Source organism: Giraffa tippelskirchi, chromosome 14 (genome assembly GCF_054371585.1).
Source record: "Giraffa tippelskirchi isolate mGirTip1 chromosome 14, T2T-mGirTip1v1.2.pri, whole genome shotgun sequence".
Classification (NCBI taxonomy): Eukaryota; Metazoa; Chordata; class Mammalia; order Artiodactyla; family Giraffidae; genus Giraffa; species Giraffa tippelskirchi.
The window spans coordinates 46,886,113-46,906,545 of record NC_137288.1 but is presented as its reverse complement, the minus strand read 5'-3'; the positions used below and the strand labels follow the sequence as shown (position 1 = coordinate 46,906,545).

The following is a 20,433-nucleotide window of genomic DNA, read 5'->3' as shown; positions in this document are numbered from 1 at the left end:
TGTAGGAATAAACAGAAGAGGCAAAGCTCCTACTCTTCGGAGACCTATGTTCTCATTAGAGGAGATGGAGAACCAGAAATTCAAATCTAAGTTGTGACTTAGTGTCACCTGACATCTTGGTAGAAGCATGCTAGGTAATAGGTCACCTTCCTCCTAGACTTTCTAAATTAGAATCTTCATGTTAATAAGGTACCTAAGTCATTCAGGTGCACATTAAAGTTTGAGAAATAGATTTCTTTTTTTTTAATTTAAGCTTTTTATTTTGTATTGGAATATGGCCAATTAACAATGTTGTGAAAGTTTCAGGTGGACGGCAAAGGGACTCAGCCATGTGTATACATGTATCCATTCTCCCCCAAATTCCCTTCCCATCCAGGCTGCCACATAACATTGAGCAGAGTTCCCTGTGCTATGCTATACAGCAGGTCCTTGTTCGTGATCCATCTGAAATACAGCAGAGTGTACATGTCCATCCCAACTATCCCTCGTCTCCCCTCCCTACCCCCAACCCAGGCAACCATAAGGAGAAGCATGTTTCTAGAAGCAAAACTAGACCACAGACCAGTGTGAGTTTGGGGAAGACACCATCTCTGGCTGGATGGAGTGCTATGGGGGCATTCTTGGCAAGCCAGTGGCAGAACAGAAGTATCCCTTTGGGGGTGGGCACAGGAATAGCCTTGTCCCAGTGCAGAGGGTCTTGGTGAGTGGAACTCAGGCTGGATGTCAGCCTCTGCTGTCCTCTTTGGCAAGGCCCTTTGTGCAGCAAACAGCTTCTGCAATCATTCACAGCAGTCCTGTGTCGCATGGGGTGTATAAAACATATGTTGAAGCTTGAAGAATAGTAGTGAAATTTTAAAAAGTAAATTTTATTCCTACTCTACAGATTTAAAAAGAGTGTTAATGAATACCTTTAAAAAGCCTTCTGTTTCCTCTTTCCCAGTCGCAAGCCTTGCAAGGTAATTCTTCCTGTCATTATTCCCTTGTTTGTTTTTATTATCGTATGACTTAGTGCTCTGTATTACAACACTTAGGATTTAATTTTTTGAGAAACCAAGTAGCAAGCAGAAATCTAGCCTTTGTAAAGACAGAGCAGAATTGCGCTTTTAGACAACACTTCTAGGGAGAAGATAAACTGAATTCAGTCTCTGGATAACTGCATCCCTGGAAGCTCGTAAGAGTCTTTCTGGGGTGGTCAGTAGGCACGGTCATTAATGAGTCCTGGAAAACATGGGGCTCAGCATGGTCAGGACACCAGGAAGGGCAGAAGTATGGATCACGTGCTGTACACTGGACAGGAATATAGACAAGAGAGCATGTGTTGTTTGCTTCCAAGTGTACCATGATACACCTCAAAGTTTTAGGAATAAGGCAAAGCAGAATATTTTATGGAGTGGTATGAGAAACCTCAGCTGATTTAGGTGGCAGGGAATAGGGGGCAGTGCAAGGGGGAGTGGGAACCTCATCATTACATATAGTCCAATAAGCCAAGTTCAGTTGAGAATTTGGGTCTGGCTCACTCAGGCAGTGTGTCCTTAGGTCGATAAAGCAATATGATGGCAGTGGACATCTTGGTGATGAAAGCCTTCAGCATGTCTGGCCTGTGAGTCACGTGGCTGCAGTCAGATTGCCCTTGACACCTGGTACCCAGCAGGCATCTTGGCAGCCCCCTCTGATGGATGCCTTTGTCTCTTTCCTGGCTGGATCTTGTGTTTTCTGTATCCCATTACATCATCTTCCTTAGTTATTCTTCCTTTTGATGGAGTACACGTCCTAGTAATGTTTTTTGAAAGAGTACACGAGAAGTAAATTTTTTAATACTTTCATTCCAAAAAGTGTTTCAACTTTATATTGTTCCTCACGCTTAATTATGTGGTCAGAGGGTTAAAAAAACTTTTTTTTCATCACCTTTTCAAAAGCAGTTGCTGCTAAAGCCTGAAGCCACATAAATGGTACTTTCTGGGATTTGTGTTATATTGACACATCTTAGGGGGAATGCAAAGTAGCAATTTTGAAGCTTTCAGTTCAGTTCAGTCGCTCAGTCGTGTCCGACTCTCTGCGACCCCATGAATTGCAGCACGCCAGGCCTCTCTGTCCATCACCAACTCCCGGAGTCTACCCAAACCCATGTTCATCGAGTCGGTGATGCCATCCAACCATCTCATCCTCTCTCGTCCCCTTCTCCTCCCGCCCCCAATCCTACCCAGCATTAGGGTCTTTTCCAATGAGTCAACCCTTCGCATGAGGTGGCCAAAGTATTGGAGCTTCAGCTTCAACATCAGACCTTCCAATGAACACCCAGGATTGATCTCTTTTAGGATGGATTGATTGGATCTCCTTGCAGTCCAAGAAACTCTCAAGAGTCTTCTCCAACACCACAGTTCAAAAGCATCAATTCTGCGGCGCTCAGCTTTCTTCACCGTCCAACTCTCACATCCATACATGACCACTGGAAAAACCATAGTCTTGACTAGACGGACTTTTGTTGCAAAGTAATGTCTCTGCTTTTAAACATGCTATCTAGGTTGGCCATAACCTTCCTTCCAAGTAGTAAGCGTCTTTTAATTTCATGGCTGCAGTCACCATCAGCAGTGATTCTGGAGCCCAAAAAAGTAAAGTCTGACACTGTTTCCACTGTTTCCCCATCTATTTCCCATGGAGTGATGGGACCAGATGCCATGATCTTAGTTTTCTGAACATTGAGCTTTAAGCCAACTTTTTCACTCTCCTCCTTCACCTTCATCAAGAGGCTCTTTAGTTCTTCTTCACTTTCTGCCATAAGGGTGGTGTCATCCGCATATCTGAGGTTATTGATATTTCTCCCGGCAATCTTGATTCCAGCTTGTGTTTCTTCCAGCCCAGCGTTTCTCATGATGTACTCTGCATATAAGTTAAATAAGCAGGGTGACAATATACAGCCTTGACGTACTCCTTTTCCTATTTGGAACCAGTCTGTTGTTCCATGTCCAGTTCTAACTGTTGCTTCCTGACCTGCATACAGGTTTCTCAAGAGACAGGTCAGATGGTCTGGTATTCCCATCTCTTTCAGACTCAAAGCTCTTTGAAGCTTTGAGTCATCAGTATTACATTTTTGGTTTGTTATGATTTAATACTTGTTACATTTTAGGAACAAAAAGAAAAATAAATGAAACCATCTTACACATATGACTCTGAGTGAGGGAACTTAATGTAATAGAAAGTCTTCAGGGTAACATTATTTAAGCACATGTTTGAAATGGAATATAATTTTTGTCTCACTCTTTCTGACCGTGTGTGTGAATGAATAGTTTTTAATTCCCCCTTTTCCTTCATGGCTGGCTCCTCTCTCCCAGGCCCCTAGAGTGACCCCACGAACCTGGTGTAACCCACATGCAGGTGGTAGTGTGTTCTTATCTTTGTCCTTGAGGGTCAAGATTCCGCATTCACATTGCTGTGTGTTCTCAACTGTATGGTTAGTTTGAGCCATATTAAGGTAAGGGGTAGATATCAAACTCGGCTGATGTTGTATTAATACTGGCACCGTCTATAGCCTATCACATTCCTGCATGTACCATGGTTTTTTGCATGGTGACAACAGTGTTAACACAAAAATAAGCAGGTCAAGTGCAGGCTTTGACAGACATGATGTAAGGATATCATAGAAATGTGTAGTATGGTCTTAACTACCTGTGTTAGTATTTCAAGACTGTTTTCATTTTACAGATGCTTTGAATATATGTTAATTGCCTCATACACATACACTAGATATATTTCCTTCTTTTTAAAAAACTTTATTATGGAGAATTTCAAACATACACCAGAACGGAAAGCATAATATAACAAAACCCCATGCACCCAACATCCAACTTCAGAATTTATCAGTGTTTTAAAAACTGCCATTTATTTGTTGAAGAAACCAAGTTCTTTGTATTTTTCTGATTGATTCTTTATGGTATTCTTTAATGTATTCTTCTAACTGTTGTACTTCTTATAAACTTGTTGTTAGATGTACAGAAATGAGGAGATTCAGGTTCAAGTTTATTTTGGCAAGAGTACCTCATTACTGGTGTGTGTGCTTAGATCACACATAAAGGAGGCATGTAAAGGCTTGATTATCCTACTGTTAGTGGTGTTAAGATTGATCACTGCAGATATTGTCAGTTTGATCGCTACAGAATTTCTCAGCAACCTTCTACCTAATGGTTTTAGTAGCCATTCCACACATATTTATTAATCAGAATTGAAAGTAAGAAATTAATGTCGTTATTTTCTTATGCTCTCCACTTAATTTCCTCCTCGATAAACTGAATCACATTGACAAATGAAGTGATTTCATTTAGTGATTCATAGTTTGAGTAATGCTGCTGCTGCTAAGTCACTTCAGTCGTGTCCGACTCTGTGCGACCCCATAGACGGCAGCCCACCAGGCTCCCCCTTCCCTGGGATTCTCCAGGCAAGAACACTGGAGTGGGCTGTCATTTCCTTCTCCAGTGCATGAAAGGGAAAAGTGGAAGTGAAATCGCTCAGTCATGTCCGACTCTTAGCGACCTCATGGACTACAGCCTACCAGGCTCTTCTGTCCATGGGATTTTCCAGGCAAGAGTACTGGAGTGGGGTGCCATTGCCTTCTCCAGTTTGAGTAATGAACTTGCTTATTTATATTCCAAGTAATTTGAAATTTAGGATGAATTCAATTTAAACAAAATTTGTAGTCTTTGTTTTTTAGTTGATCAGATGCTTTTTTGTCCCTCTCCTAAAAGCACAGGCTTGTTTAATCTAGCATTGCATTTTTAAAAATAAATGAAATAGAATCTGACTATATTATAATCAAAAGTGATTTTTCTTTCCTACAAATTGCATGTTTCACTTTAGAATGTTAGAAACTCTTGCTTTTGAAGATTATACAGTGGTTAGTTGTGAAAATCATAAAACACAGCATGGCAGCAATGGACTCTGCAGTCAAGATTGTAGTTACCTCTGTTAGGAGGGTGGGGTTGATGAGAGACATGCAGGGGACTTGAAAAGTACTGGTAAGGTTCTTTTTCTTAGTCTAATGTTCATTTCATTTTTAAATTATTTTTTAAAGTTTGTGTTAGATTTTTATAATGTATATAATTTATTTTAAAATTAGAATAGACTCATTTACTAATACTTTGAAATATTATTCAAATATTTAATTAAATCCTAAGCATAAAAACTTTCTATCTCACAAAAGCACTGTAAAATACATGGCTTGCAAAATTGTTTCTTTAGCACAGGGTGAAAATGAAGCAGTCATTATGTAAAATATGTAGCTTGCAAAACTATTTCTTTAGCACGGGGTGGAAATGAAGCGGTCATTATGTATGTTATTTGAAATAGTAGTTTGTTTTTAAGGGCATACCTTAAAAATTACGTTTAGTATCAGCCTGGCATTCTGAGAAACTATGAAGGGTGGTTGGTAAGTGTCAGGATGGAGAAGAGTCATGAGTTGCACACGTACAGCCTCCCAGTCTGGGCTGTAGACTGGTTCACCTGAAAATCCCCAAGCTCACTGTGTGTCATTTTTGTGTAGTTGATTCTTGGCCCTAAATCAGTAGCAACTCCAGTTTTGTTTTGTTTTGTTTTTAAATATTGACTGCTCTAACAAATCCGTCTGGTGGCATGTGGGGCTTGGAGGTAGTGTCTGGGTTTCCATTGTAGTCGTGGCGTTTTAGCTTGGTTGGCCTGCTTTTCAGGGCAGCTGAGGGGCACTGCTGGAGGAACCAGATCTCTCGGGCCTTTTTAAACACGGCCTTTGAGCCTGTGCTCATCCGCGTTCAGCTGACCAGAGAGCTTTGTTATCTTGAATTGTTCTGGGTATTTGGTCAAAGATTTTAAATTTTGTATCAAAAAATAGGTTTAAAAGAATACACTGCTGTTAGAAGGAACCCTTTAAGAGTCAAGATTTTAAATTTTGAATTGAATTATGTATTTGCTGATAATCCATCACTGTCATCACTAAGCCTCTCAATGTAAAATTTCTGCAGTAGTTTTAGGGACTTCCCTTGTGGTCCAGTAGTTAGGACTCCATGCTCTCTCTCACTGCTCTGGCCCTAGGTTCAATTCCTGGTCCAGTAAACTGAGATACTGCAAGCCATACAATGTGGCCAAAAATAAATAAATAAATAAAATTTCTACAGTGCTTTTAGAAATAACCTTATAATATTCTGGAAAAATATCTCTAATTCAATTATATGTTAGAAGTGACATATATTTGGCAAGTTAAGTGTTTTTCATGATCCTGTTACACAGGATTATAACTGAAGTAATTTTAAAGATTTAAATATAATTAAAAGAATCAGCCTCTCCTCTCTTCTTAAAGATTTTTTTTCCCTCAAAAATTTCCCTTAGGTAACAGAGATCCAAGACTGGAGTGCATCAAGCCCGCATAGTGCAGCCTACGTTCTCTGGGATAATGGTGCTAAGAACCTGTACAGAGTTGGCTTTGAGGGCATGGTAAGTGTAAGAACCATAAAAGATGAAAATATTGGATGGGTGAAAGAAAGGAAATTAAAAATAGCCCTTATGGTAATCTTTCATTTTTTCTTGTGTCATTTCCATTTGTCATAATACAGCCATCTGAATCATGAGTATGCAGTAGGAAGGAACATCTGTAAAGTGAGAATTTAATATAATAGGTGTTAACATTATTTTTAAGGAGTTTTTTCCCTGTATTTTTAAAGTGTACTGTTGATAATTGAAAATGACTGACCTAGAAACACTGTGAATTACTCAAGTGCTTAAGGAGTAGTATTTATATATAGGTTGATTCCCATTCTCTTTTGATGGCTGAGTAGCACTCCTTGTATGGTTATGCCATTGTTTATGCAATTTCTGTTGATGGGTGTCTGGGTTGGTTTTTTGTTTTTGTTTTTCACTGTTGCAGTGACATACATCCTTGTGCATATGTCTTTGTACATTTATGGGTATATTTTCTTAAGATAGATTTGTAGAAGTGGAATTGCTAGGTTAAAGTATCACATTAAAACAGCTTGACCCATGACTCTTTGGCTAGGATTGAACTAAATGTGAACTCCAGTGGCAAAGGAGGCTGTGACAGAGTTGGATTGTGTGTGTGTGTGTGTGTGTAAAGGAGCTTGTTTTCTTAATACAGTAAGTATATGTTGGTCACTTTATACCTGTATATGTATGTGTGTATATATATATATGGTACTGTTAGGCACTTTTAGGTATCTAGTTCTGAATTTTCATAGTCACCCTCAAAGTTTCTCATCTAACTTCACATTTTCTGTACTTTTCATTATACCACAACTGCTTCCCCATTCAAATAAATACTTAAATAATTTCTTATTAAAGCTAAGTGGGAAGGAACTTGAGTTAACTAAGTTATGGTAAAATAAGGACTAAAAGTGACATAAATAGGAAGTTATCTGGACACAGAATCAAAAGACTGGATTTGGTACTTTATTTTTCTGCCTTCTGACTAGTTTTGGATAATTTCCTTTATAAAATGAATCAATGCCTACCTTGTATATCTCATAAAATTGATTAGAAAGATCAAACGAGGTGACCTTTTTTTTCATAAAAGTATCTTTTAAATGGAATGTATTATGTATTTTTTAAATATAAGATTTTTATTTTACTTCTTTTTTTTCCAACATGTATTTTTGAAAATATTTCAGTGGTAAAGATGCAGACATTTTAATTTTGAACTATAAAAGATTAAAGTATGACGTATCTGAAGATCAAGTTTATAGTTTTTGATGGGTGTTTTTGAAAGCAGTGTTTAGTGTGATTATTAACCCAGAGGTACTTCTGCTGAGGATAATGTTGTGAATGAACATTTTTGCCCATTTTAGGTATTGAGCTATACTTGAAGCTTTCAAGGGTGATTTTTTTGGTTTCTTTTCTTTTTTGTAGTCTGATCTGAAGTGTGTCCAGGATGCCAAAGGAGGCTCTTTCTACAGAGATCATTGTCCTGTGCTGGGTGAGTTAGCAGACAAGAAAATTTCTAAATAATGGGTCAGAGTTCATGGAATCAGAAAAGCATTTCAACTGGGCTTTAAGAAAATTAGTTATCATTACAATAGACAAATTAGATTTAATTGATATTTACAGGAGTTTCCACCCCAAAACAATCAATTTTACCTTTTTCTCAAGTGCACATGGAACTTTCTCCAGGATAGATCACATCCTGGGCCATAAATCTAGCCTTGGTAAATTCAAAAAAATTGAAATCATCCCAGCCATCTTCTCTGACCACAATGCAGTAAGATTAGACCTCAATTACAGGAAAAAAACTATTAAAAGTTCCAACATATGGAGGCTAAACAACACGCTTCTGAATAACCAACAAATCACAGAAGAAATCAAAAAAGAAATAAAATTATGCATAGAAACGAATGAAAATGAAAACACAACAACCCAAAACCTATGGGACACTGTAAAAGCAATACTAAGGGGAAGGTTCATAGCAATACAGGCGTACCTCAAGAAACAAGAAAAAAATCAAATAAATCAACTAACTCTACACCTAAAGCAACTAGAGAAGGAAGAAATGAAAAACCCCAGGGTCAGTAGAAGGAAAGAAATCTTAAAAATTAGGGCAGAAATAAATGCAAAAGAAACAAAAGAGACCATAGCAAAAATCAACAAAACTAAAAGCTGGTTTTTCGAGAAGATAAACAAAATTGATAAGCCATTAGCCAGACTCATCAAGAAACAAAGGGAGAAGAATCAGATCAACAAAATTAGAAATGAAAATGGAGAGATCACAACAGATTCCACAGAAATACAAAGGATCATAAGAGACTACTACCAACAGCTATATGCCAATAAAATGGACAACTTGGAAGAAATGGACAAATTCTTAGAAAAGTATAACTTTCCAAAACTGAACCAGGAAGAAATAGAAGATCTTAACAGACCCATCACAAGCACGGAAATCGAAAGTGTAATCAGAAATCTTCCAGCAAACAAAAGCCCAGGACCAGACGGCTTCACAGCGGAATTCTACCAAAAATTTAGAGAAGAGCTAACACCTATCCTGCTCAAACTCTTCCAGAAAATTGCAGAAGATGGTAAACTTCCAAACTCATTCTATGAGGCCACCATCACCCTAATTCCAAAACTAGACAAAGATGTCACAAAAAAGGAAAACTACAGGCCAATATCACTGATGAACATAGATGCAAAAATCCTTAATAAAATTCTAGCAAACAGAATCCAACATCATATTAAAAAGATCATACATCATGACCAAGTGGGCTTTATCCCAGGAATGCAAGGTTTTTTTAACATCCGCAAATCAATCAATGTAATACACCACATTAACAAATTGAAAGAAAAAAACCATATGGTTATCTCAATAGATGCAGAAAAAGCCTTTGACAAAATTCAGCATCCATTTATGATTAAAACCCTCCAGAAAGCAGGAATAGAAGGAACATATCTCAACATAATAAAAGCTATATATGACAAACCCACAGCAAACATTATCCTCAATGGTGAAAAATTGAAAGCATTTCCCCTAAAGTCAGGAACAAGGCAAGGATGCCCACTTTCACCACTACTATTCAACATAGTTTTGGAAGTTTTGGCCACAGCAATCAGAGCTGTAAAAGAAATAAAAGGAATACAGATAGGAAAAGAAGAAGTAAAACTCTCACTGTTTGCAGATGACATGATCCTCTACATAGAAAACCCTAAAGACTCTACTAGAAAATTACTAGAGTTGATCAATGAATATAGTAAAGTTGCAGGATATAAAATTAACACACAGAAATCCCTTGCATTCCTATACTCCAATAATGAGAAAACAGAAAGAGAAATTAAGGAAACAATACCATTCACCATTGCATCAAAAAGAATAAAATACTTAGGAATATATCTACCTAAAGAAACAAAAGACTTATATATAGAAAACTATAAAACACTGATGAAAGAAATCAAAGAGGACACAAACAGATGGAGAAATATACCGTGTTCATGGATTGGAAGAATTAATATAGTGAAAATGAGTATTCTACCCAAAGCAATCTACAGATTCAATGCAATCCCTATCAAGCTACCAATGGTATTTTTCACAGAACTAGAACAAATCATCTCACAATTTGTATGGAAATATAAGAAACCTCGAATAGCCAAAGCAATCTTGAGGAAGAAGAATGGAACTGGAGGAATCAACCTGCCTGACTTCAGACTCTACTACAAAGCCACAGTCATCAAGACAGTATGGTACTGGCACAAAGATAGAAATATAGATCAATGGAACAAAATAGAAAGCCCAGAGATAAACCCACGCACATATGGACACCTTATCTTCGACAAAGGAGGCAAGAATATACAATGGAGAAAAGACAACCTCTTTAACAAGTGGTGCTGGGAAAACTGGTCAACCACTTGTAAAAGAATGAAACTAGAACACTTCCTAACACCGTACACAAAAATAAACTCAAAATGGATTAAAGATCTAAACGTAAGACCAGAAACAATAAAACTCCTAGAGGAAAACATAGGCAAAACACTCTCCGACATAAATCACAGCAGGATCCTCCATGACCCACCTCCCAGAATATTGGAAATAAAAGCAAAAATAAACAAATGGGACCTAATTAAAATTAAAAGCTTTTGCACAACAAAGGAAACTATAAACAAGGTGAAAAGACAGCCTTCAGAATGGGAGAAAATAATAGCAAATGAAGCAACAGACAAACAATTAATCTCAAAAATATACAAGCAACTTCTGCAGCTGAATTCCCGAAAAATAAATGACCCAATCAAAAAATGGGCCAAAGAACTAAACAGACATTTCTCCAAAGAAGACATACAGATGGCTAACAAACACATGAAAAGATGCTCAACATCACTCATTATTAGAGAAATGCAAATCAAAACCACAATGAGGTATCATTTCACACCAGTCAGAATGGCTGCTATCCAAAAGTCTACAAGCAATAAATGCTGGAGAGGGTGTGGAGAAAAGGGAACCCTCTTACACTGTTGGTGGGAATGCAAACTAGTACAGCCACTATGGAGAACAGTGTGGAGATTCCTTAAAAAACTGGGAATAGAACTGCCATATGACCCAGCAATCCCACTGCTGGGCATATACACCGAGGAAACCAGAATTGAAAGAGACGCGTGTACCCCAATGTTCATCGCAGCACTGTTTACAATAGCCAGGACATGGAAGCAACCTAGATGTCCATCAGCAGATGAATGGATAAGGAAGCTGTGGTACATATACACAATGGAATATTACTCAGCCATTAAAAAAAATACATTTGAACCGGTTCTACTGAGATGGATGAAACTGGAGCCCATTATACAGAGTGAAGTAAGCCAGAAAGAAAAACAACAATACAATATACTAATGCATATATATGGAATCTGAAAGATGGTAACGATAACCCTATATGCGGGACAGAATGAGAGACACAGATGCATGGAACAATTTTATGGACTCTGAGGGAGAAGGTGAGGGTGGGACGTTCTGGGAGAATGGCATTGAGACATGTGTATTGTCATATGTGAAACAGAGCACCATTCCATGTTCGATGCATGTGACAAGGGCTCGGGGCCGGGGCAGTGGGATGATCCAGAGGGATGGGAGGGGGAGGGAGGTGGGTGGGGGGTTCGGGAAGGGGAACACATGTAAACCCATGGCTGATTCTTGTCAATGTATGGCAAAAACTATTACAATATTGTAAAGTAATTAGCCCCCAAGTAAAATAAATAAATTTATAAAAAAAAAAAAAGGAAAAAAAAAAAAAAAGAAAATTAGTTATCATTAAAGATTTTTAAAGGCATGCTCTTGGTTGTGTTTGGTTTTAAAAGCATTTGTTCTGTTTTAATGATTTATTTAGTCTCTGAAAGTGTTGTTATGTCTTGCTAAATTGATATATCATTTATAGGGCATACCAATACTGTATGAAACTTTTTTGTTTTAATCGTGAACTTGTTTGAAAATTTTGTATTACAGTGTTATATCTCTTATACTGCTAAGAATAAGACCTAACAATTTAATATTTATAAATTCCTTAGAATTTAATTCCTTTGAAAATATAACAACAGCTCCAAGACTAAGATAATATGATAAATATAAATTAATATATGATTAAAATAAAGAACAAGAAAACTAAAACTACTTTCATTTTATAGATTCTTCATTGTTGCTACAATGAACATTTGCCACATTCTTCCGATTAAGCCTTTAGGCTCTTCTGATTTAGCTGTTCTCGTGTGAACTCTGTGTTCCTCTTTTCAAATTGTTTGTTTTCCCTTATTGCCCCAAAGTGCTGTTTTCTTGCAGCATACCTTAATTTTTTAGAAAAAAGAATATGGAAGAAAATCTACGGTTTTGATGAGAGATGAGATCATCTCTCTTGCGTTCAGAAACATTCTTCTTTTGTATTTGGACTTTACAAGAAAAGTGTAGCATCAACATACACATTTAGGATCCCTCAGCATAGTGTTTGCTGATCATGCATCTCTTGTCCCAGAAGTAGCTTTGAAAGTAATCTTGGAAATGGGCTTTTAAAATATTTAAAAATGCTCTTGAGGCAAAAATCACAAAAACCATTTGGTAAATAATAATAGTAAGCACTTCAGAGAAAAAAAAATTCCAGGAGTCTCTTTCATATTCTTTAGTTAGCTGTCCTGACTCTTCAACAAGTCATCCAGGCAGAAAGGTGAATATTACCAACGCCCAGAGCTTTTGTGTTCTGATAGTGAGTGTCTTGTCATCTATAGATTCTGTTCCTCTTCAGTCATTGTTATAAATCATTACTTTATTTCTGCTTTTGAGTCTGTTTTCTTTTCTTGTTTCAGGCTGTATAATTCTAGATTTTTATACTCACATTTTATTCTCAAAACATTTTAAGATTGATAGTAACTAAAACTCAACTGTCTGGGGCTTTTTTAAAAAATTTAGAACAGTGCAGTTGCCTGTTGTTGCTATGGTTTTCCTTGTCCTTGGTCACCTCCCTCTGCAATTACAGGTGAGCAGAATGGCAACAGGAATCCTGGTGGACTGCAAATTGGTGACCTGGTCAACATAGATCTTGACCTTGAAATTGTACAGTCTTTGCAGCACGGTCATGGTGGATGGACTGATGGCATGTTTGAGACCTTGACTACAACTGGAACAGTTTGTGGCATTGATGAAGATCATGACATTGTAGTACAATATCCAAGTGGCAATAGGTTGGTTGTATTTCTTAATTTTCAGTAATGGCAAGTGAAATTTGTCTACAGAGAAACTCTGAGCCTTACAAAAAGCAAATAATGTGACATAACAAAGACTTCTTACATCTAACTCTTCAGTAGTAGAAGAAGATCCAGAATACCTTGGTAAAGTGGAAGGAAGCAAGTAAGAACTCTGTGTGTGTGTGTGTGTGTGTGTGTGTGTGTGTGTGTGTGTGTATGAGTCAATGTTCTGTGCACTTTTTTCTCTCTTTAGTGAGCAGAATACATTGTATCAGTATTGGGTCCAAGAGTAGCTAAAAAGTTGTCTGTCCCTGGTGGACTGTATCAGTCTACCCTGAATGAACAGTGTAATAACATTGAACTTCTCTGGTCCCTGTCTCGTGTTGTCTCACGGTGACACAGCTCTCCCTTGCCACCCACTCATCCGTATCAGCAACACAGCACTGCGTGCATTGAGTCATTTTTGTAACCTTCCTTACACACCATCCTTCCATGCTCCTTGTCTTCCTCTTCTCTGGATAACTCCTCTGCTCCTGTAAATACTGAATATATGCTTGCCTCCTCTCTCCGGCTACCCTCCCTGGTACATGCATACAATATTTGTCTGTTTAAGCCTCCTATTATCCACTAAAATGGTTATTTATTTGATCTCTGGGTTTCAAGTTTCTTGGAGACTGGGCCTGTGCCTTTTATTTGTTTATCCCTAGGGGCCAAAATGTATCCAATTTACTAATATGTTTATAGTATTTTAGAGAAACAACTATAGTTAATTGTCAAATTTTTATTACTGCCATGTACTTAAAGAAACTAACTCTCCAAGTTTCTTTAGGGGAGGGATTATATGTAGAATAAGAAAAATAAACATTAAATTGCTAACCAAAGTATAGAATTAGCTCTAATTATGTTCAGATCTGGAGAATATACATGATCATATCAAGAGATACACAAAAAACATTTGACAAAATCCAGCATCCTTTGTGGTAAAAATGCTAAATAAACTAAGAACAGAAGGGAACTTCTTCAGCCTGATAAAGGGCATCTATGAAATCCCACAGTGAACAGCGTCCTCAGTGGTGAGAGACTGAATGCTTTCTCCTTTAAGATCAGGAACAAAACCAGAATGTCTGCTCTCCCTGCTTTTATTCCATCTTGCCCTAGAGGGTCAAACTGTGGCAGTTAGGCAAGAAAAAGAAGTAAGAGGGAGAGGTAAGAGAATGGAAGAAGTTAAGCCATCTCTGTTCACATGTGATGGGAGCTTGTGCATAGAAAAATCTAAGGAATCAACAACAAAAAACTGTTAGAAGTAATAAATGAATTCAGCATAGTCATGGGATATAATATTAATATAGAAAAATAATACAAAAAATGTATTTCTGTACACTACAATGAACCTGAAAATGAAAATAAGAAAACAATTCTGTTTATAATAGCATCAAAAAATAAAATACTTAAGAATAAATTTAGCCCAGTAAGTAAAAGATGTGTACACTGAAGACTGTAAAACATTATTAAGGAAATTAAAGATGACCTAAATAAATGCAAAGATGTTTCATGTTTATGGATCAGAAGATCTAATACTGTTTAGATGGTGCATTAGTTTCCTAGGATTGCCATAACAAATTACCACAGAGTGGCTTAAAACAGCAGAAGTTTCTTCTTTGACAATCCTGGAGGCTAAAAGTCAAGGTGTTGGCAAGACGGCTTCCTCCTGGAGACTCTGAGGAGGATCTGTGGTGTGCCTCTTTTCTGGCTTCTGCTGGTTGCTGTGATCCTTGGTGTTCCTTGGCTGGTCAGTGCATCACTTGTTTCTCTGCCTCTGTCTTCACTTGGCCTGGTCCCCTGGGAATCTGTCTGTCCCTGTGTCTTCACATGACCTTCTTCTTTTTTGGGGTGAGGCACAAATTTTATTTTTAAATTCATTCAAATTAATCTCTGGTTAGTTAAGTTCAGTATCAGAGATTTATCTGATACTGAGAGCCACATAATACTGTTCTGGAGGCTAGAAGTCCAAGATCAGGTTGCCATCAGGTAGGTTTCTGGTGAGACCTCTTCTGGGCTTGGAGAGGATTGCTTTCTCATTGTCCTCACATGGCACCTCGCCCTTATGACATCATTTAACCTTACTTTTCTCCCTAAAGGCCCTGTCTCCAAATATAGTTACATAGGAGCCATAGAGCTTTACCATGTGAAATTTGGAGGGACACAGTTCATTCTGTATCACCCTTGAAGAGATGCAGGACATTATTAGTTACTAAGGAAATTGAGTTCACAATCACAATGAGATACCACTTCACCTGCTAGAATGGCTAGAATAGAAAGGATAATTACAGGTGTTGCTGAGGATATAGACAAATTGGAACCAAACCCTTCTACATTAATGATAAGTAGGTGAAGTGGTCTAGATGCTTTGGAAAACAGTAATTTCTCAAAACGTTAAATATAGAGTTAACATATGACCCAGCATGTCCACTTCCAGGTTTATACCCAAGAGAATTACAATGTACCCGCACCAAAATCTGTACATGGATGTTTGTAGAAGCGTTATTCATAACAGCCAACATGTGAAAATAAGCCAAATATGTATTGACTCCTGAATGGATGAGCAAGTTGTGGTATGTCCATCCAATGGAACATTTTATTTGGATATAAAAAGGGATGGAGTACTGACATATGCTGAAACATAGATAAATCTTGAAAAAATTTGTTGAGTGAAAGAAACAGCACAAAAGGTCACGTACTATCAGTTTCGATTTTACTTATAGGAAATGTCCATAATAAGGAAATCCGTAGAAATAGAAAGTATATTACTTATTACTGGTTGTTAGAGGCTGAGAAGAGAGAGTTGATTTCACAGTGACTGCTGATTGTTATGGGAGTATCTTTTTGTGATGATGAAAGTCAAATTATTATAGTGGTGGTTGGTTATACAACTGAATATACTAAAACCACTGAATTATACACGTTTAATGAGTGAATTATATGGTATGTGAATTACATCTCAATAAAGAAGGGAAAAAAATCTTAATTTAAGTTCAGAATAGCATATATTAACACATGTTGTCTTAAATGATCTCGTTTGGAAATGGTAAATTAACATAGATTAGGATTATTACTTGCAGAATTCTTCTGTGGTCCAAATTCTCTTGGGTACTAGTGTTATTAGTAACATAACATTTGACTTTTAGAAAAAAAATTTTTTATTCTTTATTTAAGAAGAGTTTGTTAAATACTTATCCTGTATTAGGCCCTGTGATTAGTGTTAGAATTACAGAGACAGTTAAGACATGGTCCTCTACTTTGAAGGAGTTTCCCTTTAAATCTGGATAGACAAAGTCAGAAATAGCTGTGTTGAAATGTTTTAAGTAGTTGTGAGAAGTGAATATTCAGGCTGTTCTGACGGTGCAGAAGAAGAGTGATCATTTCAGCTGAACAAATTAGCTTTCTGTGACAACCATCACTCAGCATATTAATAGAAGATCTGCAAGGCTATATAATGGACTGTTAACTGTGGTGTCTGGTGGGGTGCAGGATAGTGATCCAGGTGTGTTTGTGTGCAATGGAACGTTCACTTTACATGTTTCTGAAATGTTTTAATCTTTAGCGATGAGTGTGTATTACTTTTATAACAATTTTTAAAGCATGCAAGCGATAATAAGTCTAGACAAAAGGATATCATACTAGTATGGTGAGATTATGGATGAGTCTTCTCTCAAATTTGTGTAATAAAATTCTGAAAAGTACAGATCATTCAGGATGTAATTGTAAAGGATTGCTTTACACTTTTGATGTGTTATAAAGCTTTTCTCCCTCCGGTGGTTAACTATGAATGTTGTGCTGAACTTAAGTAAACTGACCGATTTTGAATTTTGGCTTTGGTTTTTAGGTGGACCTTCAACCCTGCTGTTCTCACTAAAGCAAACATTGTCCGAAGTGGGGATGCTGCACAGGGCGCAGAGGGAGGCACCTCTCAGTTTCAAGTGGGAGATCTTGTGCAAGTTTGTTATGATCTGGAGAGAATTAAACTTCTACAGAGGGGACACGGAGAATGGGCAGAAGCTATGCTCCCAGTAAGTGTATATAAAATCCTTTGGGAGTTGGAACTATAGCTTGCTTACATAGTTTTGAAAAGCTTTGATGACTTTAATTTTAGAAACTATAAATTAGCTTAATCCTTTGAGAATTGTACTATTCACTGGCAGCTTAGCATCTGTATGCCTTTTATTTTCTAAATTTACTTCAGTTAGAGTAACTTTGTTGTTGTTTTTTTTAATTTATTTTTTTATTGAAGGATGATTGCTTCATAGAATTTTGGTTTTTTCTGTCAAACCATGAATGGGCCATAGGTATACATATATCTCCTCCGTTTTGAATCTTCCCTCCCATCTCCCGCCCCATCCCACCCCTCTAGATTGATACAGAGCCCCTATTTGAGTTTCCTGAGCCATACAGCAAATTCCTGTTTGCTATCTATTTTACATATGGTAATGTGAGTTTCCATGTTACTCTTTCCATACATCTCACCCTCTCCTCCCTTCTCCCCATGTCCTTAAGTCCATTCTCTATGTCTGTTTAGTTGCTAAGTTGTATCCAACTCTTTGTGACTCCGTGGACTGTATGTAGCTCACCAGGCTCCTCTGTCCGTGGGCTTCTCCATGCAAAAATATGGGTAGCCTTTCCCTTCTCCAGGGGATCTTCCCTGACTCAGGGATTGAATTCAGGTCTCCTGCATTAGCAGCTGTATTCTTTACTCTTAAGCCACCAGGGAAGCCCTTAGGTTAGCCTGGGAAGATCCATAAAGGGCTATAGTTAATATATGATAGATAAATCTAATTTAATAGAGCCTTTAGTGGAGAATGTAATGTTAAGGTGAGACAAAGAGGCTTCCTGATCCTTCACCCCAGAATGACAGTGACTTTCATACTTCTGTCTTGAAATTAGACTTGATTCCAAAAGGATTTAAACAGATGTAAGCTTTGAGCCCTTTTTGGTTTAAGTTTTTTTTTTTTTAGAAATCAAATTTTCTTTTTTTAGGCTAGATCAATGATAGTTTGGACTATTTGAGTTACAAGTTTTCTAGAGGTATCTTACAAGGTTACTTTTATGAATAAGATTGTCATGATTTTTATATTCTTGTGGAAGTGTAATTTTTTTTTAATGTTTTTTAAAGATACTCTCTAAAGTTTGTGGTTAGTAAATAACCCATTTGAATCTGATTATCCTTTAAAAGTTTTTAAAATTAGGAATCAAGTGAAATTAATACTTCAAACATGTAAAAACTGATGATTGATTTCTATAGTGTAGACTTGGAAACATAAATCTAATCTTGTTTTTAAGACTTTAGGTAAAGTTGGCCGAGTACAGCAGATTTATTCAGACAGCGATTTAAAGGTGGAAGTATGTGGAACATCTTGGACATATAATCCAGCGGCAGTTTCCAAGGTGGCATCTGCAGGATCGGCCATTAGCAACGCATCTGGTGGTATGTTCTGTTTCGTGTTTCTTTAAAAGCAATGTGGTTTACGTTAGAGCCTTTCCTCATTCCCCAGTTCTGGTATACAGATAATGTTGTATGTGATCTTGATTTTCTCCCAGATCACACTACCTCACTTCATATTAACTACCTTTTAAACTTTTGCTAAATGTCTTTTTTTTTTTTTCTTTTTTCATATGATGAACCACCTTTGCACTGGCTGAGGTATGCCCTGTGAAAATGCCATGAACATGTTTTTTTTCTTGGATATATCAAGGGCTTCTCCATGTCAAATAGGAGATACCTGAAATTCAACATGTTACTCTTTAGTTAGAACATTTGTTTTCTGCCACAGAACCATCACTTTCTTTGACTGCCTTATTTTTTTTTTTAATTTCCAATATTACTGCTAGCAGATGGCTTTCTTTCTGGATATTTTTATGTATCAGCCGTACCTTTTCCCTTGTCATTTTATGACAGGTATTGTACAGGTCACAGTGGGTAGAGAGAGCTGTGCTGAGTTGTGAGTATGCTGGATGCTTGGGTAGACTCAGGCTCAGAGCTTTTCTTCTCATGGTACAGCTTTATGTAGACACTCAGTTCATTAGACAACTGGTTACAACTTACTGTACAAATACAGCTGACATCCAGAAGAGAAGATGGAGCCATAACTGTGCACAGTAAGAAAGTATAGGAAAACATTGGCAGACCTCCAGTTTTATTTTGTACTGCCTCCTACTTCCTCTGCTTGTGTCTCATCTTTCCTGCTGTAATTTGCTAATGTGTTTGAGGTTAAATCAGGTGGTGTTTATTTTTACCTTGCGGTTAGATAGCATCACAGTAGGCTGACTTTTATCAGGCTGGCCAAAGATTTCATCCATAACATCTTACGGAAAAACCCAAACGAACTTTTTGGCCAACCCATTACATATTGAAAGAGTGAAAAATTGTTAATATCCTTCTCTCAAATAATATGGACTTGGTGTTGGGCCTCACTTTGTGACTTCTTTCCTTTCCAATAAGTAGATCCTAGAGTTGAGGAGAGCTGGGTAGATTCTCGACTGATCAATGCTATTTGGAGGAAAAAAAAAACAACAAGCCTTATGAAAGGGTTTATATAAGCTCATATCTGGTTCTTTCTTGTTTTAGTCAGAACCAGTCAGTTGGCACCTTTGAAGTATTTTATTTTAATATTTTCTATGAAAATTGAATATTTCCCCAGAGACTATAGAGATTATATTGCTTTTGTATCATAATCATTGATATGTTGCATTGAGGTCTGAGAGTGGTAAGATACACTCAAGACCTGAAAGGCAATTTGTATCGTGATACTCCTGTGGTAGTATGTTCATTTATAATATCTTTGGTATGACTCCAAAATCTTGAATTATAGTTTGTCTGTAACTCTCTTTTTCTGAAATTTTTACATGAATTGGAGTAAACCGGGAATAATTGTGAGCTCAGATTTAAAGCAGTTTTATGTGGTAGTAATTGTAACTTGCATGGGTAGTGTCTGTAGCTTAGTACCAAAGTAATATTAATGATAGAAATAATAAAATAGGAAAAGTATGTATTATAGGCATGTGGGTAATGCTTGTCTGTTAGTAGTTAAGGTTTGAGATCTTCCTATATTAGCTGCTTTATTTGATGCTTTACAGAAAGGCTCTCCCAACTCTTGAAGAAATTATTTGAAACCCAAGAATCTGGTGACCTCAATGAAGAATTAGTTAAGGCTGCTGCCAATGGAGATGTTGCTAAAGTGGAAGATTTACTAAAAAGACCAGATGTGGATGTGA

General features: G+C 37.2%; 1 protein-coding gene across 2 annotated transcripts in view; it reads left to right on the top strand.

Annotated features, from left to right (window-relative positions):
* Positions 1 to 20,433, top strand: part of MIB1 (MIB E3 ubiquitin protein ligase 1) — a 99,579-nt gene that overhangs the window by 22,363 nt on the left and 56,783 nt on the right. For both annotated transcript variants that reach the window (XM_081562753.1, XM_081562754.1), the window contains 6 exons: positions 6,349 to 6,453; positions 7,879 to 7,945; positions 12,960 to 13,164; positions 17,051 to 17,234; positions 18,502 to 18,646; positions 20,296 to 20,429. In XM_081562753.1, the coding sequence (XP_081418879.1) occupies positions 6,349 to 6,453; positions 7,879 to 7,945; positions 12,960 to 13,164; positions 17,051 to 17,234; positions 18,502 to 18,646; positions 20,296 to 20,429 (840 nt within the window). The remainder of the gene's footprint in view (positions 1 to 6,348; positions 6,454 to 7,878; positions 7,946 to 12,959; positions 13,165 to 17,050; positions 17,235 to 18,501; positions 18,647 to 20,295; positions 20,430 to 20,433) is intronic.